The sequence below is a fragment of the Salmo salar genome, chromosome ssa09 (genome assembly GCF_905237065.1).
Source record: "Salmo salar chromosome ssa09, Ssal_v3.1, whole genome shotgun sequence".
In the NCBI taxonomy this organism is placed as follows: Eukaryota; Metazoa; Chordata; class Actinopteri; order Salmoniformes; family Salmonidae; genus Salmo; species Salmo salar.
In genome coordinates this window covers 67,111,767-67,137,964 of record NC_059450.1, presented here as the reverse complement: position 1 = coordinate 67,137,964, position 26,198 = coordinate 67,111,767, and the positions used below count along the sequence as shown (strand labels likewise).

The 26,198-nt window shown below is 42.4% G+C and overlaps 1 protein-coding gene across 1 annotated transcript in view; it reads left to right on the top strand.

Moving 5' to 3' along the window:
- The window catches only part of LOC106611663 (large neutral amino acids transporter small subunit 3), a 35,748-nt gene that overhangs the window by 1,313 nt on the left and 8,237 nt on the right, over window positions 1–26,198 (top strand). The window contains exons 2-11 of the mRNA XM_014212110.2: window positions 8,117–8,272; window positions 8,420–8,618; window positions 11,903–11,958; window positions 12,073–12,149; window positions 24,359–24,451; window positions 24,625–24,758; window positions 24,970–25,085; window positions 25,407–25,553; window positions 25,705–25,740; window positions 25,814–25,931. Coding sequence (XP_014067585.1) covers window positions 8,119–8,272; window positions 8,420–8,618; window positions 11,903–11,958; window positions 12,073–12,149; window positions 24,359–24,451; window positions 24,625–24,758; window positions 24,970–25,085; window positions 25,407–25,553; window positions 25,705–25,740; window positions 25,814–25,931 — 1,130 coding nt within the window. The 5' untranslated portion in view covers window positions 8,117–8,118. The remainder of the gene's footprint in view (window positions 1–8,116; window positions 8,273–8,419; window positions 8,619–11,902; window positions 11,959–12,072; window positions 12,150–24,358; window positions 24,452–24,624; window positions 24,759–24,969; window positions 25,086–25,406; window positions 25,554–25,704; window positions 25,741–25,813; window positions 25,932–26,198) is intronic.

The following is a 26,198-nucleotide window of genomic DNA, read 5'->3' as shown; positions in this document are numbered from 1 at the left end:
CAGCATCACGAAGAATGCTTTTCCAACAGCCTTGAAAGAGTTCCCACATATGCTGAACACTTGTTGGCTGCGTTTCCTTCACTTTGCGGTCCAACTCATCCCAAACCATCTCAATTGGGTTGAGGTCTGGTGATTGTGGAGGCCAGGTCATCTGATGCAGGTCCATCACTGTCCTTCTTGGTCAAATAGCCCTTACACAGCCTGGAGGTGTGTTTTGGGTCATTGTCCTGTTGAAAAACAAATGATAGTCCCACTAAATGCAAACCAGATGGGATGGCGTATCGCTGCAGAATGTGGTAGCCATGCTGGTTAAGTGTGCCTTGAAATCTAATCACTGACGGTGTCACCAGCAAAAGCATCATCACACCTCCTCCTCTATGCTTCACGGTGGGAACCACACATGCCAAAATTGTTCACCTACTCTGCGTCTCACAAAGACACAGCGGTTGGAACCAAAAATCTCAAATTTGGACTCATCAGAACAAAGGACAGATTTCCACTGGTCTAATGTACATTGCATGTGCTTTTTGGCCCAAGCAAATCTCTTCTTATTGGTGTAATTTAGTAGTGATTTCTTTGTAGCAATTCGACCATGAAGACCTGAATCACACAGTCTCCTCTGAACAGTTGTTGACGTGTCTGTTACTTGAACTCTGTGAAGCATTTATTTGGGCTGCAATCTGAGATGCAGTTAACTCTAATGAACTTATCCTCTGCAGCAGAGGTAACTCTGGGTCTTCCTTTCCTGTAGCGGTCCTCATGAGAGCCAGCTTCATCATAGTGCTTAAAGGTTTTTGCGGCTGCACTTGAAGAAACTTTCAAAGTTCTTAACATTTTCCGCATTGTCTTAAAGTAATGATAGACTGTCATTTCTCTTTGCTTATTTGAGCTGTTCTTGCCATAATATGGACTTGGTCTTTTACCAAATAGGGCAATCTTCTGTATACCACCCCTACCTTGTCACAACACAACTGATTGGCTCAAACGCATTAAGAAGGAAAGAAATAGTACAAATTAACTTTTAACAAGGCACACCTGTTAATTGAAATGCATTCCAGGTGACTACCTCATGAAGCTGGTTGAGAGAATGCCAAGAGTGTGCAAAGCTGTCATCAAGGCAAAGGGTGGCTACTTTGAAGAATCTCAAATATAAAATATATTTTGATTTGTTTAACACCTATTTGTTAAACAAATCAAAGTTTATTTGTCACGTGTGCCGAATACAACAGGCGTAGTAGACCTTACAGTGAAATGCTTACTTACAGGCTCTAACCAACAGTGCAAAAAAGGTATTAGGTGAACAATAGGTAAGTAAAGAAATAAAAACAACAGTAAAAAGACAGTGAAAAATAACTGTAGCGAGGCTATATACAAGCACCAGTAAGTCGGGCTGATTGAGGTAGTATGTACATGTAGATATGGTTAAAGTGACTATGCATATATGATAAACAGAGAGTAGCAGCAGCGTAAAAGAGGGGTTGGGGGGGGCACACAATGCAAATAGTCCGGGTAGCCATTTGATTACCTATTCAGGAGTGTTATGGCTTGGGGGTAAAAACTGTTGAAGCCTTTTTGTCCTACACTTGGCACTCCGGTACCGCTTGCCATGCGATAGTAGAGAGAACAGTCTATGGCTGGGGTCTTTGACAATTTTTAGGGCCTTCCTCTGACACTGCCTGGTGTAGAGGTCTTGGATGGCAGGCAGGGCTACCCTCTGTAGTGCCTTGCGGTTGGAGGCCGAGCAATTGCCGTACCAGGCAGTGATGCAACCAGTCAGGATGCTCTCGATGTTGCAGCTGTAGAACCTTTTGAGGATCTCAGGACCCATGCCAAATCTTTTTAGTTTCCTGAGGGGGAATAGGCTTTGTCGTGCTCTCTTCACGACTGTCTTGGTGTGTTTGGACCATTCTAGTTTGTTGGTGATGTGGACACCAAGGAACTTGAAGCTCTCAACCTGCTCCACTACAGCCCCGTCGATGAGAATGGGGGCGTGCTCGGTCCTCCTTTTCCTGTTGTCCACAATCATCTCCTTAGTCTTGGTTACGTTGAGGGATAGGTTGTTATTCTGGCACCACCCGGCCAGGTCTCTGACCACCTCCCTATAGGCTGTCTCATCATTGTCGGTAATCAGGCCTACCACTGTTGTGTCGTCAGCAAACTTAATGATGGTGTTGGAGTCGTGTCTGGCCATGCAGTCGTGGGTGAACAGAGAGTACAGGAGGAAATGTGTTATTTCATGTGTTATTTCATAGTTTTGATGTCTTCACTATTATTCTACAATGTAGAAAATAATACAAATAAAAACCATTGAGTGAGTAGGTATTAGAGGTCGACCGATTATGATTTTTCAACACCGATACCGATTATTGGAGGACCAAAAAAGGCCAATACCGATTAATCAGCCGGTTTTGTTTTTTTATTATATATATATTTTTTTTTTTACTTTTTTAAAATGATTTTATTTATTTAAAAAATATATATATATAGTTTTTGGGGATTCTTTTTGTTGTTGTAATAATGACAATTACAACAATACTGAATGAACACTTATTTTAACTTAATATAATACATAAGTAAAATCAATTTAGCCTCAAATAAACAATGAAACATGTTCAATTTGGTTTAAATAATGCAAAACAAAGTGTTGAAGAAGAAAGTAAAAGTGCAATATGTGCCATGTAAGAAAGCTAACGTTTAAGTGCCTTGCTCAGAACATGGGAACATATGACAGCTGGTGGTTCCTTTCAACATGAGTCTTCAATATTGCCAGGTAAGAAGTTTTAGGCTGTAGTTATTATCGGAATTATAGGACTATTTCTCTCTATACGATTTGTATTTCATATACCTTTGACTATTGGATGTTCTTATAGGCACTTTAGTATTGCCAGTGTAACAGTATAGCTTCCGTCCCTCTCCTCGCTCCTACCTGGGCTCGAACCAGGAACACATCGACAACAGCCACCCTCGAAGCAGCGTTACCCATGTAGCGCAAGGGGAACAACTACTCCAAGTCTCAGAGCGAGTGACGTTTGAAATGCTATTAGCACGCACCCGCCAACTAGCTTGCCATTTCACATCGGTTACACCAGCCTAATCTTGGGAGTTGACAGGCTTGAAGTCATAAACAGCGCAATGCATTGTGAAGAGCTGCTGGGAAAACGCACGAAAGTGCTGTTGGAATGAATGCTTACGAGCCTGCTAGTGCCTACCACCGCTCAGTCAGACTGCTTTATCAAATCATAGACTTAATTATAATACACTGCTCAAAAAAATAAAGGGAACACTAAAATAACACATCCTAGATCTGAATGAATGAAATAATCTTATTAAATACTTTTTTCTTTACATAGTTGAATGTGCTGACAACAAAATCACACAAAAATAATCAATGGAAATCCAATTTATCAACCCATGGAGGTCTGGATTTGGAGTCACACTCAAAATTAAAGTGGAAAACCACACTACAGGCTGATCCAACTTTGATGTAATGTCCTTAAAACAAGTCAAAATGAGGGTCAGTAGTGTGTGTGGCCTCCACGTGCCTGTATGACCTCCCTACAACGCCTGGGCATGCTCCTGATGAGGTGGCGGATGGTCTCCTGAGGGATCTCCTCCCAGACCTGGACTAAAGCATCCGCCAACTCCTGGACAGTCTGTGGTGCAACGTGGCATTGGTGGATGGAGCGAGACATGATGTCCCAGATGTGCTCAATTGGATTCAGGTCTGGGGAACGGGCCGGGCCAGTCCATAGCATCAATGCCTTCCTCTTGCAGGAACTGCTGACACACTCCAGCCACATGAGGTCTAGCATTGTCTTGCATTAGGAGGAACCCAGGGCCAACCGCACCAGCATATGGTCTCACAAGGGGTCTGAGGATCTCATCTCGGTACCTAATGGCAGTCAGGCTACCTCTGGCGAGCACATGGAGGGCTGTGCGACCCCCCCCCCCCCCCCCAAAGAAATGCCACCCCACACCATGACTGACCCACCGCCAAACCGGTAATGCTGGAGGATGTTGCAGGCAGCAGAACGTTCTCCACGGCGTCTCCAGACTGTCACGTCTGTCACATGTGCTCAGTGTGAACCTGCTTTCATCTGTGAAGAGCACAGGGCGCCAGTGGCGAATTTGCCAATCTTGGTGTTCTCTGGCAAATGCCAAACGTCCTGCACGGTGTTGGGCTGTAAGCACAACCCCCACCTGTGGACGACGGGCCCTCATACCACCCTGATGGAGTCTGTTTCTGACCGTTTGAGCAGACACATGCACATTTGTGGCCTGCTGGAGGTCATTTTGCAGGTCTCTGGCAGTGCTCCTCCTGCTCCTCCTTGCACAAAGGCGGAGGTAGCGGTCCTGCTGCTGGGTTGTTGCCCTCCTACGGCCTCCTCCACGTCTCCTGATGTACTGGCCTGTCTCCTGGTAGTGCCTCCATGCTCTGGACACTACGCTGAGAGACACAGCAAACCTTCTTGCCACAGCTCGCATTGATGTGCCATCCTGGATGAGCTGCACTACCTGAGCCACTTGTGTGGGTTGTAGACTCCGTCTCATGCTACCACTAGAGTGAAAGCACCGTCAGCATTCAAAAGTGACCAAAACATCAGCCAGGAAGCATAGGAACTGAAAAGTGGTCTGTGGTCCCCACCTGCAGAACCACTCCTTTGTTTGAGGGTGTCTTGATAATTGCCTATAATTTCCACCTGTTGTCTATTCCATTTGCACAACAGCATGTGAAATGTATTGTCAATCAGTGTTGCTTCCTAAGTGGACAGTTTGATTTCACAGAAGTGTGATTGACTTGGAGTTACATTGTGTTGTTTAAGTGTTCCCTTTATTTTTTTGAGCAGTATATAATAAACACACAGAAATACTAGCCTTAGGTCATTAATATGGTCGAATCCGGAAACTATCATCTCGAAAACAAAACGTTTTTTCTTTCAGTGAAATACGGAACCGGTCCGTATTTTATCTAACGGGTGGCATCCCTAAGTCTAAGTATTCCTGTTACATTGCACAGCCTTCAATGGTATGTCATAATTACGTAAAATTCTGGCAAATTAGTTCGCAACGAGCCAGGCAATGAACGCAAGAGCAGTGACACAATTTCATGTTAGCAGGCAATATTAACTAAATATGCAGGTTTAAAAATATATACTTGTGTATTGATCTGAAAGAAAGGCATTGATGTTTATGGTTAGGTACATTGGTGCAACGACAGTGCTTTTTCGAAAATGCGCTTGTTAAATCATCACCCGTTTGTCGAAGTAAGCTGTGATTCGATGAGAAATTAACAGGCACCGCATAAACTAGTAATATCATCAACCATGTGTAGTTAACTAGTGATTATGTTAAGAGTGATAGTTTTTTATAAGATAAGTTTAATGCTAGCTAGCAACTTACCTTGGCTTCTTGCTGCCCTCGAGTAACAGGTAGTCAACCTGCCATACAGGCTCCTCGTGGAGTGCAATGTAAGGCAGGTGGTTAGAGCGTTGGACTAGTAACCAGAAGGTTGCAAAAACAATCCCCGAATCCCCCCTGACCAAGGCAGTTAATCCCTGTTCCTAGGCCGTCGTTGAAAATAAGAATGTGTTCTTAATCTGACTTGCCTAGTTAAATAAAGGTGTAATTATTATTATTTTTTAAATCGGAAAATCGGTGGCCAAAAATACCGATTACCGATTGTTATGAAAACTTGAAATCGGCCCTAATTAATCGGGCATTCCGATTAATCGGTCGACCTCTAGTAGGTATGTCCAAACCTTTGACTGGTAGTGTATGTATGTGTGTGTGTGTGTGTGTGTGTGTGTGTGTGTGTGTGTGTATGTATGTATGTATGTGTATATAGTAGTTGTGTCCTGAATTTGAGGACATGAGGTCAGCAAGAATGAACTTCACTTCCTTCCTAACATAGCAAAGACTCAAGAAGACCCACTACCACCCCACAGAGTTGGTAACCAGAGACAAGTTTGAGGTTAGGCCGTAGAGAGACAGCTGTGAGCTAGTCACTGACCACGCACTATTGGCGGGTTTGCGCTTTTTAGACACCGTTGGGAACAGAAGTCCCGTGCTGTGTGTCGTTTATTTAATGAGAACTTGAAAGTAAATTGTTTTCCCTGACGTCTTGTCCTGTTGTCCAGCCCATGAGGTTGGTAAACCCCACTGGTCAAGGTCAGATTCAGAATGATCCCTTGGGGAGAGAGAGAGTGGAGAGAATTCGTTTTAAAAACAGTGTAATAATAACCATGTCATAAGTATTTTTAATAGGCTTCCACACATTTTCAAACCTCTAACCTACACAGCCTTATCCATAGCTGAGTAAATATCAAGTAGAAGTTTGTTACAGCATGATGCATCATTCAGCTGTATCCTAGCTAGGCTAGAGGTGTACAGTAGTCTGCGATACAGGCACTGTAGGAAATAATGTGGGTTTGTGGTCTGCTCTTCCTCCAACGTACACAAACATTACACACTTCGCTGTGATATGATAGGGGTTGACAGGTGTTTGTTAACTGTAAATTACCTTGTTTCTTTGTGCTTCTACTTGTTTGCAAGCCTCTGTAGTGTGCATTCACCTCAGCTCCCAGGACTGTGCTAATGGGCGAGTCGTTCAGTTGGACGTAAACCTATCTTTCCGTCAAGTGTTGGCTTCAGTCTCTCGCTCTGTCAGAGATTTGTTGAATGGTGAATGTTGAGTCATTGAAAAACAAATACAAGGGGATGGAATTTAGATGTTATATTTTTGAGTAGTACACCAAAAAGAACATGTCCACATTTCCTACACTGGTACAGTCACCCTTCTACTCTCCCCTCTTTATTACAAACAACTAATTACCCACTCAAGGCCAAGGGGATGGAAGGAGTGATAACAGCACAAGTAGGGGGGGAAAAGGCAGGAAATCTTGTGAAGTGAGAGAACCCACAAATGCTGACGCTCCAGACACTCAACTAGTCTAAAGAAGGCCAGTTTTATTGCTTCTTTAATCAGCACAACCGTTTTCAGCTGTGCTAACATAATTGCGAAAGGGTTTTCTCGCGATCAATTAGCCTTTTAAAATGATAAACTTGGATTAGCTAACACAACGTGCCATTGGAACACAGCAGTGATGATTGCTGATAATGGGCCTCTATACGCCTATGTAGATATTCCATTTTTATTTTTTCTATTTGCCTTTTCCAGCTACAATAGTCATTTAAAACATTAACAATGTCTACACTGTTTCTTATCAAATTGATATTTTAATGGACTAAAATGTTTTGCTTTTCTTTAAAAAACAAGGACATTTCTAAGTGACCCTGAACTTTTGAACGGTAGTGTACGTTGCTAAGTGCCTGTGAAGATGTTACTCATTGTTGAGAGGGTAAAGAGAGTCGTGTGTGATTGTGTGTCCAGGATGGGGTGTCAGTTACAAGAGAAATCGCCCTCTTCAGATACTTTCTTGGGACAAAGGATTGAGCTGTACTATGCTTAATCACATTACACACAGTCTCACACACACACACATTCTCTATCTCCCCCCGACACACACCACCCATTTTTTTCTTCTTCTCACAGCCATCTCTCAATAAAACACATGCTCTGGGTCTGTTCTTAAGACACACATGCACAGTTTTGTATTGCTATCCTTGTGGGGACCAAATCATTGATTCCCATCCAAAATACTATTTTCCCTAACCCTAAATCTAACCCTTAACCATAACCCTAAAACTATACCTATCCCTAAACTTAATTCTAACCCTAATTGTAAACCAAACCACTAAGCCTAGAATAGCATTTTGCCTCGTGGGGACCGGCAAAATGGCCCTACTTGCCAAATGTTCCTTGTTTTACTGTCCTTGTGAGGACTTCTGGTACCCACAAGGATAGTTAAACAAAAACACATGCACACACTGGACTCCCTCATAAAGTATGTTGAATGGGTTTCCTGTTCACATCTGTCCAACCCCCACTTAGGCAAACTCAAGACCACTGACACAGACGCCCCCCTCTCACTGACTGGATCCTAGCCAGTGTCCACTTGTCAAAGTGACATACTGGCCTATAGCTGGAAATGTGTAGTCAAATACTGTACTGTTGGCTGTAACATCTACATGAATTACTCTCTCTCTCTCTGAGCAGCAATGGCGCCCTCTCTTCTCCAGGCCTATAGGAGGCGCTGGTGGATGGCTATGACGGCGGTGTTGGAGAACCTTCTGTGTTCTGCCGTGCTGCTGGGATGGGGCTCACTCCTCCTCATGCTGAAGGGCGAGGGCTTCTACTCACACCTCTGCTCAGGTAGAACACACACACACACAGAGGAGGAAGACAGTTTCACGCTGTCTCTCATACACACACTATTCCTCAGCATACATTATCAGCATACATTATATGTTATCAAGGATGAGGGGTAACCTCTCCCACTCCCCCCTTTCTCTCCCATAGAGAACGACACGAATGCCCACGTGCTGGCGCTGGGCAACAAGTCCTCCTGGGAGAGTGGTATCTGGGTGAGCTGTGTGGACCAGGAGGAGATGCTCAACCTGGGCTTCACCATCGGCTCCTTCCTCCTCAGCGCTGCCACTCTGCCCCTGGGCATCCTCATGGACAAGTACGGCCCGCGTCCGCTACGCCTCCTCGGCAGGTAATAATAGAACATTAACTAGTGGTGGGCACCAATAGTGATAATTCGGTATGATTTCGAAATTGTTTGATATGGATATGAGCAAGGTATATCTTGATTTCAACTGATTTCAATGGCTGGCACTTTTATAATAGGGCGAAATCGTCCCCGATTACAGTTCCTAGAGCTTCCACTAGATGTCAACAGTCTTTAGAAAGAGTTTCAGGCTGTTTTTTGAAAAAATGAGGGAGAAGTTGTAGTTTTTCTAAGTGGCTCCCATTTTGGCTGTAGTGTTTCCAAGCGGATGGTCGAGAGCGTGCGTTCTTTTTGTTTATCTCCGGTAAAGACAATAACGATTCTCCGTCTTAAATTGTATCGTTTATTTGCGTATTAGGGTACTTAAGGTTTGATTATAAACGTTGATTGACGTGTTTGGATAAGTTTATTGGTAACGTTTGGGATTCATTTTATATGCATTTTGAAGGAGGGAAACCGAGTGGATTATTGACTGAAGCGTGCCAGCTAAACTGAGTTTTTATGGATATAAAGAAGGACTTTATCGAACAAAAGGACCATTTGTAATGTAACTGGGACCTTTTGGAGTGCCAACAGAAGAAGATCTTCAAAGGTAAGGCGTATATTATATCGCTATTTCTGACTTTCGTGTCGCAACTCCCTGGTTGAAAATGATTTGTTATGCATTTGTGTGCTGAGCGCTGTCCTCAGATAATCGCATGATTTGCTTTCGCCATAAAGCCTTTTTGAAATCTGACACGGCGGCTGGATTAACAACAAGTTAAGCTTTATTTTGATGTATTGCACTTGTGATTTCATGAAAGTTAAATGATGATCCGCAAGAAGTTAACCAAACTATTGACCCCGGTCACCTTGCCTTGTTTATAAGCAGCATCTCTCTCTTTCAGTTTTCCTACAAGGCTGCTATCAATCCACGGTTTTTGATTCTGGTTCATTTTGAAAGATACTATCGGTATCATGTCATATCTGCATTTTTTTTTATAAATCCTGTGACTAAGTCTGCGTATTCAGTGACATTATCTCCAGAGGCAACTCGGAACATATTCCAGTCCTCGTGATCAAAACAGTCTTGGAGCGTGAATTCTGATTGGTTGGACCAACGCTGTAAAGACCTGATTACCGGAACTTCCATCTTGAGTCTTTGTTTGTAGTCGGGGAGAAGCAAGATGGAGTCATGGTTGGATTTTCCAAAAGTAGGACTGAAGAGGGCCTTTATACCTGTGTCGAAAATTCATGTAGCAGTGGTCAAGAGTAGAATTTTCGGGAGCACGGTTCTCAAATTACCTTTGTTAAAGTCCCCCGCCACAATGAACGCTGCCTTCAGGAATGCGGTTTCCATTTTGTTCAGGGTCCAATGAAGATCTTTGAGAGCCTTTTTGGTGTCAGTTTGGGGCGGGATGTACACAGCCATGGCGACAATCCCGGTGAACTCTCTCGGCAGATAAAAGGGACAACATTTTATAATCAAGTATTCCAAGTTAGGGAAGCAGAAACTAGCAAGGTCCTGTACATTTCCCCCGTCGCACCATGTGTTATTGGTCATAAAGCAGAGCCCACCAACCTTGCTCTTGCTAGAGAGAGCCTGCTTCCTATCTGCTTGAAAAACTGTAAAACCCGCTGGTTGTATATAATCCGTCTAGATGCCGGAGGAAAGCCAAATCTCAGAGAAACAGAGTATGTTAGCGGATCTGATGTCCCTCTGGAAGGAGATCCTCACTCTGAGTTCGTCAAGTTTGTTCAATGGACAATCAGAACTTTGCAAAGCCATGAAAGTGAAGTCCACAGAGTTGCAATGTAAGAGGGTCTTCACACTTATGAAGCGCCAGGCTGCCCTTCATTACGCACACCTGTCACCATCATTACGCGCATCAGCGCTCATTGGACTCAGCTGGACTCCTTCACGTTGTTGATTGCCCCTCTATCTGTCTGTTCCTCAGTGTTGTTACCCGTGTCAGCATTATTGTCGGAATGTCGTTTTGTTCCCCCCATCCAGACACTTTTCTTGTTTTGTTTGTTTGTTTTCCATTAAATGTTCACTCCCTGTACTTGCTTTTCGTCTCCAGCGTCGGTCCTTACAATACCAATGTAAACTTGCGAACCTGTCATGCCTCGACCGCTGCCTCTGGAAGTAGCGCACGACACTCGCCCGCGAGTTGCCTCCCTCTACACTTTTAGAAAAAAAGCATTCTAAAAAGGATACTCGGCTGTACCCATAGGAGAACCCTTTTTGGTTCCAGATAGAACCGTATTGGGTTCCATGTAGAACCTTTCCCACAGAGTTTTTCCGGAAACTGCAGTAACAGCCTGTTACATTCTGAAATGATTGCCCTAGCTTTAAATCTCGTGTTTGTTTATTTTTTTTGCTTGGCTGAGATCCAGGCAAGAAGCAGCTCCCTAGGGAATTATCAAACTTTTCAGTGAAACGTCAGCATTCAGCTACAGCCAGCATGTTTGTGAGGATGCAGGAATGTTTTTGTATGCTAGCTAACGTTACCTAGCCGTGTAGACTATATTATAATATGAATGACACTGTATGATAACGTTACAGTACTTTTATATTTGAGTAGGAGGGGTAAACATTCATTATTGATATGCCAACGTTACTTGGACATGAAGCATGTTTGTTCGCTAGCTCGCAGGAGTTAGCTGTGTATTGTCAGCTAATTGAATGTGTATGGACAAGAAAATAAACCCTTCTAATTGTCTGCAAATGCTTGTGGATTGTTGCATTAATCACGAGAGTAATATGGTTTGGTTGCATTATTCAATATTGTAATATGTTTCAGAAGAAAAGTTGCTCGGATCGTTAAATAGTTTGTGCTAGTGGCTACTGAAATATTTACGGGCAGTTTGAGCTGAGGAGCGAGAATGTTGCGTTGCCAACCACAATGAAAGGCAAGGATGTGATGATGTGAAAAGTAGAAATCTATTTTGCCACTCCGTTCCTCAGACTCTCCTTCATCTCTCGTAGTGGGAATAGGGCCTTATTCATTCTGTGTGTTTGTCTTTGTGACTGTGTGTGTGTGACAGACGAAAGAGGTGTGTGTGTGAACTCTGTAATGACTGATAGTGGGTGTAGGAGAACACCGGCCTCGTTGGAATCTCTTCCGGGGGACAAAGTAAGAGATGGAGAGCAAATAGAGAGATTTGACTAATAAACCTCATCTCTCTCCTTGGCTTGAAATGGACCATTATTTGTTAATAAATGTATAATAATGTATTCCATATTTTAGATATCCATCTAAAAATGAAACTTTCTTTTTCTGCAGTTTTTGTTTTGGTCTTTCCTGTGCCATAATGTCAATGTCAGCGTACGATCCTCAACGTAAGTGACAGACATTATCCCCAACAACACAAAATACACAGTCACTTGCTGATACCTGTAGACGACACACCTAGTTATTTTTAAACAATGCTTTTTGCTGCTCTCTCTTATCAGGGCTCTCTGCTCTGATCTTTCTGGCCCTCTCCTTCAACGGATTCGGTGGCATTTGCTTGACCTTCACCTCCCTCACGGTGAGACACACACACACACACAGAAAGGAACAATATTTCACTGCGACACTGTTCTCTACACTGATCAAACAAGACAGGCTGAAACCCCGCCCCCTGTCACTTAACAAACAGACAGTTCCTCCACGCTGTGCCTGTTTCTCTCAGAATGCACTCAACAGATTCTTTCAAAACAGAAAACGAAACTGCTTTCCACTTTGCTTCTAAATATGAATCCACATATTTTTTCTATTATAATATTAGTTTGTGTATCTTGCTCTTTTGCAAAATGCGAGTTAGTCTACGGAAGCTAGCATGTGCCTAATGCTAATTGCTTACTAGCTAGCTGCCCTTTAGCTAGGGCAAAGCAAACGTTAGCTCTAACACAGGTTGCTACCTGTGGTGGTGTATATCAGCATGTTTGTGCAATGGCGTGTTCTGAATCATATAGCCTATTCTAAAATCTTTGTCTAAATGTAACATTTATGCATCTATTCAAATGCTATTAGGGTCCTCTGAGAAACACTGACCAGCACTTTGGTTCTTACTCTGTCATAACACCTACCTGGATTTTCTGTGGTTATGCCAAAGAACACCAACCATAGAATAATCATTCTATTAGATGTTAGATGTTTTGCCCATATTGCACTAACAACCTGATAACCCGACCTTCATGCAAACATTTGGTGGCAGAGAAAGGAAAAAGGATATCTTCAGATGTGCATCAGAAGTAGGAATCTTATAGGCCCAATGTAGGCTACATCTAAATCAATAAAAAAAATCTGATGCGCCTACACTTTGTGGTGCTCCTAACTTTTTTAAAGTTAGGAGCATCAGTGCTACCAATAGACCATTTTAATTTATACAACTGGTGGGTGTAATCCTGAATGCTGATTGGTTAAAACCATATTCCAGCCAGTGTCTTTCACAAGTTAACACTGGCTAAATCTATGCCATTAAAATGCCTATTTACTCTGTTCCATCTGACTGCTCAATCCACTGTCTCATCAGCCCAGCCAGGCACTTTATACATTTGATCTCCACTATAAAAAGCATCTAGACATTTAGACTAACATTTCGTTTTCAACAGCAGAGATTTGTATAAACATTGCTGTCTGTTGCAAATGTCAGAGATACATTGTTTCAATATTCAAATTAGATCTCCAGCTGTCCCATTGTAATGAACGTGTGGGGATGAGACCGACAGGCAGCGTGTCTCAGTCAGTTCGAAATCATGAATCAGCTGGCATAATTTGTATGGATATATACAAAGTAATGTCAATTGAAAAAAAGGTACAACGAAACGAAGTGCAGCTAGTTTGCAATCTTTCCAGCTTCAATTCGACGTGATTGTGTTAGCTGTGTTGTCTGGCTCATCATGTCTAACATTTTCTATGCCAGGCAAAATCATGCCTCATTAGTTCATTGTCCTGGATGTATCCAAATAAATGTCACTCGAAAACAGCTTATGCGAATGCAGCTACTTTGCTGTTATTCTGGCTGCACTGACGTAACAGTAAGTTAGCCGTAGTTGGCTAGCTAGCAAGCAAGGGATAAGAACGTTACCAGGCAGTATGGCAATGGAACATTTAGAACCAACAACTGAGTCGCATCCATAGAAGCAGAACAAAAAGACTGAACGACTGGGTCGCGTCTCTAGCAACCGGACCAATAGAACCAATAGAACGAATGACCAGCCGGCTTGGGTAGCAACCCTAGATTTGTGTCAGGGCTATATCTTGGTGAAGGATGAAATAATATGAATAAATTAGTCAAAATAACGTTTTTAATGAAAATGTCAATCATTATTTGAATATGTTGGTAGCATATATATATATATTCTCGTCCAAACACTGGTTTCTCCGGCATTATCACTTAATTAGAGCCCTGGTTGTAGGGCCCTATAAAATCAGTTTTATCTTTAGCTAAATTCTATTTTAGTATTTTTCTTATTTTCCTTGTTACTTTAATGTTTTACTCAAAATCACACTAAATAAAATAGAACATCCCATTTTTGTGATTTTATTTTAAGTCCACAACAATGCTTAAACCACATCGGGAGATCCCTTTCGAGGTCTGGAAACAATTTTTTTTTAAATAGGGGGGGGGGGGGGGTGGTGTAATTACCCTTTTTAATTCAATTTTGCACTGTTTGGCTAGCTGTGTTTTTTATGTGCTGTACAATAGACAGTGTTGGCTACATATAATGGTAGAGTTTGCACAATTGCCCTGCGATACAAACAATCATAATTCTGTCAGGTAGGGGACTTTGCAGTCAACATTTAATTGGGAAGGTTTTTGGGAAAGACTTCATTCAAATAGCGCATAATGCCTGAATTCCGCATCGCAAAGATTCAACCAAGACTTACATTTTAATCGTTTAGCAGACACTCTTATCCGGAGTGACTTATAGTTACTGCATTCATCTTAAGATAGCTAGGTGGGACAACCACATACAGTGCCTTCAGAAAGTATTCACATTTTGTTGTTACAGCCTGAATTCAAAATGGATTAAATATATATTTTTGTAATTTTTCTACACACAATACACCATAATGACAAAGTGAAAACAACATGTTTTTAGAAATGTTTGCAAATGTACATAAGTATTCACACCCCTTTGCTATGACACTTCAAATTGAGCTCAGGTCTATCCAATTTCCTCTGCTCGTCCTTGAGATGTCGCTACAACTTGATTAGAGTCCACATGTGGCCAATTCAATTGTTTGGACATGATTTAGAAAGAAACACACCTGTCTATATAAGGGCCCAAAGTTGACAGTGCATGTCAGGGCAGAAACTATACCATGAAGTCCAAGGAACTGTCCGTAATCTCCGAGATACATGCCTCATCACAATTCTATCTAGGGAATATATCAGAAATGTAACAAAACCGAACAAAAATATAAAAGCAACATGTAAAGTGTTGGTCCTATTTTTAATTAGCTGAAACAAAAGATCTCAGAAATGTTCCATATGCACAAAAAGCTTATTTCTCTAAAATGTTTACATCCCGGTTAGTGAGCATTTCTCCTTTGCCAAGATAATCTATCCACCTGGACAGGTGCAGCATATCAAGAAGCTGATTAACCTCTTACATCTAGACGTTCCGCTAGTGGAACACCTGCTCCAATATCCAATGATAGGCGTGGCGCGAATGACAAATTCCTCAAAAATACAAAAACTTCAATTTTTCAAACATATGACTATTTTACAGCATTTTAAAGACAAGACTCTCCTTTATCTAACCAAACTGTCCGATTTCATAAAGGCTTTACAGCGAAAGCGAAACATTAGATTATGTCAGCAGAGTACCCAGCCAGAAATAATCAGACACCCATTTTTCAAGCTAGCATATAATGTCACAAAAAACAAAACCACAGCTAAATGCAGCACTAACCTTTGATCTTCATCAGATGACAACCCTAGGACATTGTTATACAATACATGCATGTTTTGTTCAATCAAGTTCATATTTATATCAAAAACCAGCTTTTTACATTAGCATGTGACGTTCAGAACTAGCATTCCCACCGAACACTTACGGTGAATTTACTAAATTACTCACAATAAACGTTCACAAAAAACATAATTATTTTAAGAATTATAGATACAAAACTCCTTTGTGCAATCGAGGTGTCCGATTTTAAAATAGCTTTTCTGTGAAAGCACATTTTGCAATATTCTGAGTACATAGCCCGGCATCACAGGGCTAGCTATTTAGACACCCAGCAAGTTTAGCCTTCACCAAACTCCGATTTAGTATTAGAAAAGTTTGATTACCTTTGGTGTTCTTCGTCAGAATGCACTCCCAGGACTGCTACTTCAATAACAAATGTTGGTTTGGTTCAAAATAATCCATTGTTATATCCAAATAGCGGCGTTTTGTTCGTGCGTTCAAGACACTATCCAAGGGTGACGAAGGGTCACGCGCACGACGCATTTCGTGACAAAACATTTCTAAATATTCCATTACCGTACTTCGAAGCATGTCAACCGCTGTTTAAAATCAATTTTTATGCAATTTTTCTCGTAAAAAAAGCGATAATATTCCGACCGGGAGTGGTGGTTTTCGTTCAAAGATAAAACATGGAGTCAACTCGTGCACGAGTCTGAGTCTCACAGTACTGTGACCAGCCACTATCCAAACGTGCTAATGTTTTTCAGCCAGAGCCTGCAAAGCCACGATTCAGCTTTTTGCCGCCTTCTGAGAGCCCATGGGAGCCGTAGGAAGTGTCACGTAACAGCAGAGATCCCCTGTATTGGATAGAGATAATCAAGAAGGGCAAGAAATTGTCAGACAGGGCACTTCCTGCATGGAATCTTCTCAGGTTTTGGCCTGCCAAATGAGTTCTGTTATACTCACAGACACCATTCAAACAGTTTTAGAAACTTTGGAGTGTTTTCTATCCACAGCTAATAATTATATGCATATTCTAATAGTAATAATCAGATTAAATCGGGTACGTTTTTTATCCGGCCGTGAAAATACTGCCCCCTAGCCATAACAGATTAAATAACATGATCATTACACAAGTGCACCTTGTGCTGGGGACAATAAAAGGCCACTCTAAAATGTGCAGTTTTGCCACACAACACAATGCTACAGCTGTCTAAAGTTTTGAGGGAGTGTGCAATTAGCATGCTGACTGCAGGAATGTCCAACAGAGCTGTTGCCAGAGAATTTAATTTCTCTATCATAAGCCGCCTCCAACATCTCTTTAGAGAATTTGGCAGTACATCCAACCGACCTCTCAACCACAGACCACGTGTAACCACGCCAGCCCAGGACTTCCACATCCGGCTTCTTCACTTGCAGGATTGTCGGGGGGGTGCTGCTGACGAGTATTTCTGTCTGTAAAAAAAAAAAAAACTTCTATCGGGAAAAACTTATTCTGATTGGCTGGGCCTGGCTCCCCTGTGGGTGGACCTGGCTCCCAAGTGGGTGGGCCTATGCCCCCCCAGGCCCACCTATGGCTGCGCCCTGCCCAGTCATGTGAAATCCATAGATTAGGGCCTAATGAATTTATTTCAATTAACTTATTTCCTTCCATGAAGTGTAACACAGTAAAATCTTTGAAATTGTTGCGTGTTGCATTTATATTTTTGTTCAGTATATTTGGCCTGAATGCAAAACCAGGCACAACTCATTACTTGTCTAACACCATCCCTACCGTGAAGCATGGTGTTGACAGCATCATGCTATGGGGAGGCTTTTCATTGGCAGAGACTGGGAGACTGGTAAGGATAGAGGGAACAATAAATGGAGCCATATACAGGCAAATCCTTGATGAGAACCCGCTTCAGAGTGCAAATGACCTTAGACTGGGTGGCAAAGATTAACAGGACAATGATCCCAAGCATACAGCCAAAGCAATGCTGGAATGGCTTCAGAACAAGAATGTGAAAGTCTGAGTGGCCCAGCCAAAGTCCAGACTTGAATCCCATTGAAAATCTGTGAAAAGACTTGAAGATTGCTGTTCACCGCCACCCCCCATCTAACTTAACAGAGCTTGAGAAAATCTACAAGGAAGAATGGGAGAAAATCCCCAAATCCAGATGTGCAAAGCTGATCCAGACATACCCAAGAAGGTGCTTCTACAAAGTATTTACTCACATTCTATTCATTTGCTAAAATGTCTAAACATGTTTTCACATTGTCATTATCGGGTATTGTGTGTAGATGCGTGAAGTCTATTTAATCTATTTTGAATTCAGTTGGTCACAACAAAATGTGGAATATGTCTGGGGGTACGGGGGTATGAAGGCACTATCTCAGTCATAGTGAGAACGATTTACCTCAATGTAGCTATCAGCAAAGTCAGATCTAGTAGGGTTTTTTATTTATCATTATACAAACTAACAGTTTCTGGAATTTTGTGTTTTTTTCCCCATCAATTATATAGCATTATTACAAACAAAAAAATTCACTGGCCTAACTGGGCAACTGATGGATAATTGACTGACCCGGAAGGTTAACAAAACCTCCCCAGGCCCGCAGCAGCCCTGTATGTTGAGCCAAGCAGTATTTTCAAATACTATTTTCAAATAACTAGGTTAAATGCATGGGAGTTTATTTGAGTCAGTGTATTTGGGTATTTTGAAACGCATTGAAATATTCAACTACTTGTCTTTTCAAATAAAAGATATCTGAATACTTCGAATGTATGTGAAAGTAATTGAGATATTTAAAATAGTATTTGAACCCAGGTCTGACTCTTATCACTGAAAAAACAATATAGGTTTTGGCCTGTTTGTATGATGTGCCAACAAGGTGTTTTTGCAGCACAAATGAAAGACAATTACCCAGTATTGATTGTTGAGTAATATGGTGGTGGTCAGCGTCATAGAACTGAGAAGACAGAGAGTGTTGTGTCTGGAAGCTATTTGTTTGTGTGTGTAATGTGGCGTATGCACGTCATATGATATGGGGCACCTTGTCTGTGTTTGTCTTGGGCAACCAGTGTGCTATTATTACCCTACTGAAGGGCTGTGTTACCGTATGTTAGTCAGGTGTTTAGCCTTTTTCCGTATGGAAATTGTCCCACTTGTGCCTCCCACCAATCGTAAGCCCTGACTTGTCACACATCCTCCTCTGCTCCGCCCATCCACCTCTACCCAAAACACACAGGGGCGCCCTGCCTCCCTCCCTCTCGTCTCAGAGCGTTTTTTTCATTGTCACACATATACACCATTCTTGCTAGACATTGACATTCACTCTTCTCCATTTGTCCCTTTCTGACCCCTCTCTATGATGTCTCTGTTTTTCCAAGCGGTTCTATATGTGACAGAGATTAATATCTGAGCCATAGAAAGAGACTCTAATAGCAACAACTAAGATGGTTTGCTAATATAACTAGCATTGTGTCTTTAGGTTCTGGACAACGAAAGAAAGATATGATAACCAATAGAGCAGTAGAAAATGATGGTTAATGGCATGAGGAAGTCTTTATAAAATAATATTTTCCTCCATGTTTCTATGGTTGGATTTTGGCTAGGCTACTCTAAAGCAAGGTAAGACATGCCTCGTTATTTAAAGTAAAGTGAAACGTTCAGGTTTCAAACAATTACATTGCCTCAAGCTCCCATTACAAAGTGGTGGGTGGTGCGCTGATAGCCTGCCTACTGTTGGCTATAGCCTATGCACTGGAATGGGAGTCACACATTAGTTACGAGTTGAGATTGAGAAATACAAATAGTAGCTATTTTTAGTCGTGGCCATCAAAACAGTTTTTAACTTGTGATTTCCAATTTAAGAATTTATTTGTTGTGCTATGACTGGGCTAACAAAAGCACTTTTCACTCCAGTACCCGCTTTTTTCCCCCCAACTGGGCTCTGTATGCTGTGCGCATGTGATAAATAAGATGCTTGACAACTAACGAAAATACACATGCGCCTATTTTAATTCCACTAAATGTATGCAAATTAGACCACTGAATCATGACCGGTCAAATGCATTTTCGGCCACTAACCGATTAACGGTTAACATCCCTAGTTAAAGGGGTTATATTGAGTTACGGTTGTGTTTAGGATTGGCTGGTGGACAATTGGCATTTCATGCTATGTATAAGAGTAGGGCCAGGACTTTACCAGGAAAACACTAGACTATAACTAGGGCCTAGAGTTGTTTCTGGTCAGGAACACCTCCTGGCCAATTTTAAGCGGTCTGAGGCTTTCCTGAGACTGAGCCGGCAGGTGATGGCTGCTCAGCTGTTCCGTTTTAAGATCTCCTATGGCAACCGCCACATTCCTCCCAAGCCCTTCCCCACTGTGTCTTGAGAGAGACAAACCGACAGATGTGGACCTGAGAAAGAGAGGGCAGATGAGACAGAGAGGGGTTTTAAAACAGGATCTCCAGAGTATTTCCTGGTCAGGTTATATGGTCAGGAAACCCTCCTGGGCCTACAGAAGGGGGTGTAAGATAGAGAGCGGAAGAGAGTACTATCAGCTGTTGTTTAGTGCTTCCTGCTAGGGGTGTGAATTTTTTTATGAAATTGGAATACTTAATGTTAAGAAAAATCCCAAACTGAAAAACAATTAAAATCATAGTGCAGTTATCACAAAACATATTATTTTGCTTGTTATAGGCTATAAAGGCCTAGGAAAAGAGGCGAACTTTAGGCTACTTTGGTACATTTCCAAGGCATGCGAAACAGATTACCAAGACACATGCTCACCACGTTTTTTTTGCCTCCTCTCCCTCGCGCTGTCTCGCTTGGGGCTTATTCATTACGTCGATTCTGTTGCAAAACATTTCTTAAACGGAAGCAAACGGCACCAAACCGGGAGGGACATACCTAAATTTGAAATTGAGGTACATGTATGGCCCTATAAAATCCATAAATTTGCCCGGAAAATCACGTTTTAATAGAAAAACAACAACATTGGATGTTCTAAATTCACAACAATGCTTAAACCACATCAGGAGACCACTTTTGAGGTCAAAAATCGAGAGAGAAAAATGAATTGTGCACGTGTGCACCAGCCAGAGACCTTTGTTTGGTTGGTTAGCAGTGTTTCTGTTTCCTGCAATAGCAGAGTTTGCAAAACAAATGGCAACTGGATTGGTGCAAATAATGTCATTCAGCCGGGTAGGCATAGGCTACTTTGTAGTTCACCTTTAATTGAGAAGGTTTTGGGGAAACCTTTTCCATCTACCAGCAGGTGTTTATCATTAGCATTATTGCTAACGGCTACACTGAGTGTAGATTAGACATACACACGCACCGCACACAACACACACAATGGCCGAGATGCTTGTAAATTCGGATAGCGACCCATGCTTTGAGTCATGTTGGTGCTAGCAAGATAAAAAAACAGGCTAGATGGTGCCTAGGTATCAACAGCCAATCCAGTAGGAGCGGGAAACTTTAGTGAGCTTTGATTGGTCAATAGCAATGAGTTGTCAGAGTATTTGCATAAAGTTCAGCTTTCCCCAACTTTCACGTCCCTCCCATTCTCCACATCGCCCAACGGTCCCTGCCCACTTAGCTTCCTTCATTTGAAAATGAATGGGCTTCCGTTGTTTTATCGTCCCCAACGTGCTATGGATCTCTTGTGAAAGACTGGGGCGTTCCTGTGCCATTTCAAAAAGTTGCAGGAAAATGTCTTATGATCTAACTTGGGCAAATTAATACATTTTCTAATTAAGTTCAATACATTTTTTAATATTGTTGAATTCTGTTTTAATGTCAGGGATTCCGTGATTCTGGCTAGAATAACTTTTATAGGACCCTAGTATATGGTAGTACAGGTGCAATGCTTAACCATCTGAAAGGCATGCACGGTGAGACCCAAACCTTTGCTGGCAGCAGCGTAGCTGCATTGTGAATTCACATGGAATGTTATGGATTTTTCTTCACGTTTGAATGGAAAACCGATGCAAAAATGGCTGTTTAAACGTTAAGAAAGATTGAAGAGGCCAACCGCTGTATATTCTCTTTCTTTGGGGACCCTAACATCGACTCAACTACACGTTTTGTCTCGCTCACACTCGTTCTTCCCTGTCTATTTCTCTCAGACACATTTACACCCATATTCTCTTTACACAGATGTGCTTTTATATATATATATATATTCTATATCTATCTATCCTGGAATGCATTTTCAAATCCATGTCAAATTTCCAGTAATTCACATGTACCTGACAGACTGTATGGTCTGTCAGTAAACCAGCTACACTATACAGTGCATTCGGAAAGTATTCAGACCCCTTCCCATTTCCACATTTTATTACGTTACAGCCTTATTCTAAAATGGATTAAATTAATTTCTTAATTTGTAGTTAAAAGTTGTAGAAACTTCAAGGATGATCAATGGAAACAGGATGGACCTGAGATCAATTTCCAGTCTCATAGCAGAGGGATACTTATACTGAATACTTATGTACATGTCATGTGCACACAAAAAAATTAACTTTTTACTTTGTCATTATGGGATATTGTGTGTAGATTAAAGAGGGGGGAAAAGCAACCTTTCCAACAAGTCAGTTCATCAAATTTCTGCCCTGCTAGAGCTGCCCCAGGTCAACTGTAAGTGCTGTTATTGTGAAGTGGAAACATCTAGGAACAACAGCAGCTCAGCCGGGAAGTGGTAGGCCACAGAATCTCACAGAACGAGAACTCTGTGTGCAGAAGCGCGCAGTGTGTAGAAATCGTCTGTCCGAGATTGCAATACTGACACAAACTGCCTCTGGAAGTAACATCAGCACAACAACTGCTTGTCGGGAGCTTTATGAAATGAGTTTCCATTGCCGAGCAACCGTACACAAGCCTACGCGTCGGCTGGAGTGGTGTAAAGCTCGCTAGCCATTTGACTCTGGAGCAGTGGAAACTTCTCTGGAGTGATGAATCACGCTTCACCATCTGGCAGTCCGATGGACGAATCTGGGTTTGGCAGATGCCTGGAGATCCCTACCTGCCCTAATGCATAGTGCCAACTGTATAGTTTAGTGGAGGGGGAATAATGGTCTGTGGCTTTTTCATGGTTCGGGCTAGCCCCTTCATTCCAGTGAAGGGAAGTCTTAACTCTACAGCATAGAATGATATTCTAGACGATTCTGTGCTTCCAACTTTGTGGCAACAGTTTGGGGAAGGCCCTTTCCTGTTGACAATTTCCCTGTGCACAAAGCGAGGTCCATACAGAAATGATTTGTCGAGATCGGTGTGGAAGAACTTGACTGGTCTGCACAGAGCCCTGATCTCAACCCATCGAACACCTTTGGGATGAATTTAAACGCCGGCTGAATGGAAGCAAGTCCCTGCAGCAATGTTCCAACATCTAGTGAAAAGTCTTCCCAGTAGAGTGGAGGCTGTTATTGCAGCAATGGGGGGGTCCAACTCCATATTAATGCCCATGATTTTGGAATGAGATGTTCGTCGAGCAGGTGTCCACATACCTTTTGGTCATGTGGTGTCGGTCATTCCTGTCTGCTAAACACACGTGTTTCCACTGACCCTGGCTGTCTAAACAGGGATGTCGTGCTTGAAGTATATGTGTTAAATGTGTGCTCTATGGGCTCCTGTCAGAGAACCAGTGGGAATATCTCTTCCTGCACACACACACACACACACACACACACACACACCACACAAACAGACAGGTGCTGAGACACTCTGTCTCACTGTGCTGTACAGTTAGTCAACAGGAAAACGTTAAGACTGCCATTTAACATGGCTAGAATAACTTTACTTTGACGTTTGTAAGAGATACTAACTTTCATCTATGTGTTTTTAGCACATGGCCCATGGCATTCACAAAATCTGCCAAAGATCATCCTAGTATATCTGTACTTTTACACGTTGTCTGCAACGCCAGGATGGGAAATATTTGCCTTCTTGGAATCCATCAATGAGGACGGGTGTTTCAGGTGTCTTTTACTAGTCCGGTGTCATGTCGGAACACGGCCAGGAACACGGCCAGGAACAGCTTGCTGTTGTGCCAGACCTGACTCCTCTGACCTGACCCTAGGGAGACCTCTAGGCTCCAGCAACACACCAACCTGGTGACAAAAAGATCACAACTTCCCCTCGCTCACGCCGTCACATTTCACTTTCAGTCGGCACGAGTACTACTGCTCTTGGGAAGAAAATATTGTGTAAAAATATTTCCCTAAACTCCCAGAGATTTCAATTATGCAAATAACTTCAATGGGCATCTTGACTTGTTGAAACTAACGTTAAGTTTGTGCTGCAAGATGGCTCTGTAGTCTGCTCTTACAAGTAATCATGACTATCATAGTGATCAATTTGGGATGAGATCCTGAACATGAAGAAATTATCAACTTTTTTTAATCGAAGGACGTTGACACTGCACGTCAGTGTCGCTGTTATTCGTTTATGAATCGTTGATGTATGGTTGCTAATAGAGAAAGTCTGTGCTGAGAATGGCCTAGCTCATGAACAGTACTCTTATTGAATGGCATTGGGTCTAAAACAATTTTTAATTATGTTTCCATCCTTCTGTCTATGACATGTCTATTATTAACTTTATTAAATGATAGGAAGACGTTTTAGTGTGATACTTCCTCTGCCAAAGTGATACTGTAGGCCTGTTTTACTCAATACCTTTGTGCCCTCTGCTGGTGAAATTGCATCACTGCACTCCTAAAACACAGCCAAACAAGACTTTACTAGTACTGACTGTCTGTGCTCTCACTGTATCAGTGTGTGTTGATATGGTCAAATTGTCAATGTTTGAGACTGTTCGTAAATATAATTCTTTCTCCCTCCAGCTACCCAACATGTTTGGCAGTCTGAGCTCCACCATCATGTCTCTGATGATTGGCTCCTACGCCTCCTCCGCTGTCACCTTCCCTGGAGTCAAGGTAACCATGATGGATGCACATTTGCATGTTTGTCAGATATGAATGCATATTTGTTACCGTTGCCCCGTAACACTCATACATATAGAAAGCACGTTCAATGACCTGGGTGTAAGCCTCATATTTGTACTATTCTATACAAATAACACCCCATTTTCCCTTTGTCCCTCTCTAAGCTGATCTATGATGCGGGTGTGTCGTTCCGGGTGATCATGTGGGTGTGGTCGGGTCTAGCAGGCTTAGTCTTCCTCAATTGTTTCCTCAACTGGCCAGTGGAGGCCTTCCCCACGCCCGACGAGGTCGACTACAGGTCAGTACAACAGTAAAACAACGTCAGATCACAAAAGAATGGCTATTACAATATTATCATAATACTTCCACAATGCTAGAACAAGACAGTAAACTTGATCAGGTTACTGTAGTACTAAGAGTTAAGTAGAAATACAACAGTTACCATACTGACATGCAACATAAGAGGTAATAAACAACTTTCTCCTTTGGTTTCTTTTCCTCTTTAACAGTAAGAAGTTAGCGCTGACTTATCTGTCTGGGGACCATAAGGGTGTGGGAGAGAGGTTGAGTCAGAAGAATGGAGGCCTGAATGACTCCACTGAGAAACTCCCAGCTGACACACAGAGTGAGTCCAGAACACACACCTGAAAACACAACAGCTCTTGCTCACAAACACATCCCATAGACCCATATTAACTGTCTGCCTTCTCTCTCTCTCTCTCTCTCTCTCTCTCTCTCTCTCTCTCTCTCTCTCTCTCTCTCTCTCTCTCTCTCTCTCTCTCTCTCTCTCTCTCTCTCTCTCTCTCTCTCTCTCTCTCTCTCTCTCTCTCTCTCTCTCTCTCTCTCTCTCTCTCTCTCTCTCTCTCTCTCTCTCTCTCTCTCTCTCTCTCTCTCTCTCTCTCTCTCTCTCTCTCTCTCTCTCTCTCTCTCTCTCTCTCTCTCTCAGATGCCATCCCATTCCGTAGGTCGGTGTTCTCGCCCATTTTCCTGTGGAGTCTGGTTACCATGGGGATGACCCAGCTCAGGATAATTTTCTTTATGGGCGCCATGAACAAGATGCTGGAGTTCCTCGTCACCCACGGCAACCCTCACGGTGAGTAACTGACAAACCAGACCAGCTGGCAGTCAACTGACAAACCAGACCAGCTGGCAGTCATCTGACAAACCAACACACTGTCATGACTGGGCCCTATTCCCTCCATGTAAATGTGTTCTAATCAAGTTGTCCTCCTTTCTTTCCTCAGCTTCTGGGGAGTTGATCGTCGAGGCAAAGAAGAAAGGTGAGAAATGTCTCCTGGTGAAAGTGACATGTCCTTGTCATGTGTGTCTAAATGTGTGTTCTCTCCTCTCCAGTGAGTTTCTACTCGTCCATTTTTGGCACCCTGCAGCTGCTCTGCCTGGTCACCTGTCCTCTGATTGGCTACATCATGGACTGGAGGATGAAGGAGTGTGTGGCAGAGACAGAGAAGAGGTGTGTGAGAGCGAAAGTGAGAGAGCAGTGTGAGAATGACACCATGACATTCCAGGGGGTCTCTCTATTGGGCATGTATACGTGAAGTTTTTATGGGCCTACTAGTAAAACGACACAAATGAATTACCTTTATGTGGCATGAACACAACCAGTCATCATGTTTTCATCTGATTGTCAAACAAATCACTTCAAAAAACTGGGCTACCTGTTCATGTTCGTCCACTTCAAAATAATTCTCGCATCCAAACAGTGCATGTGCACTCGGAC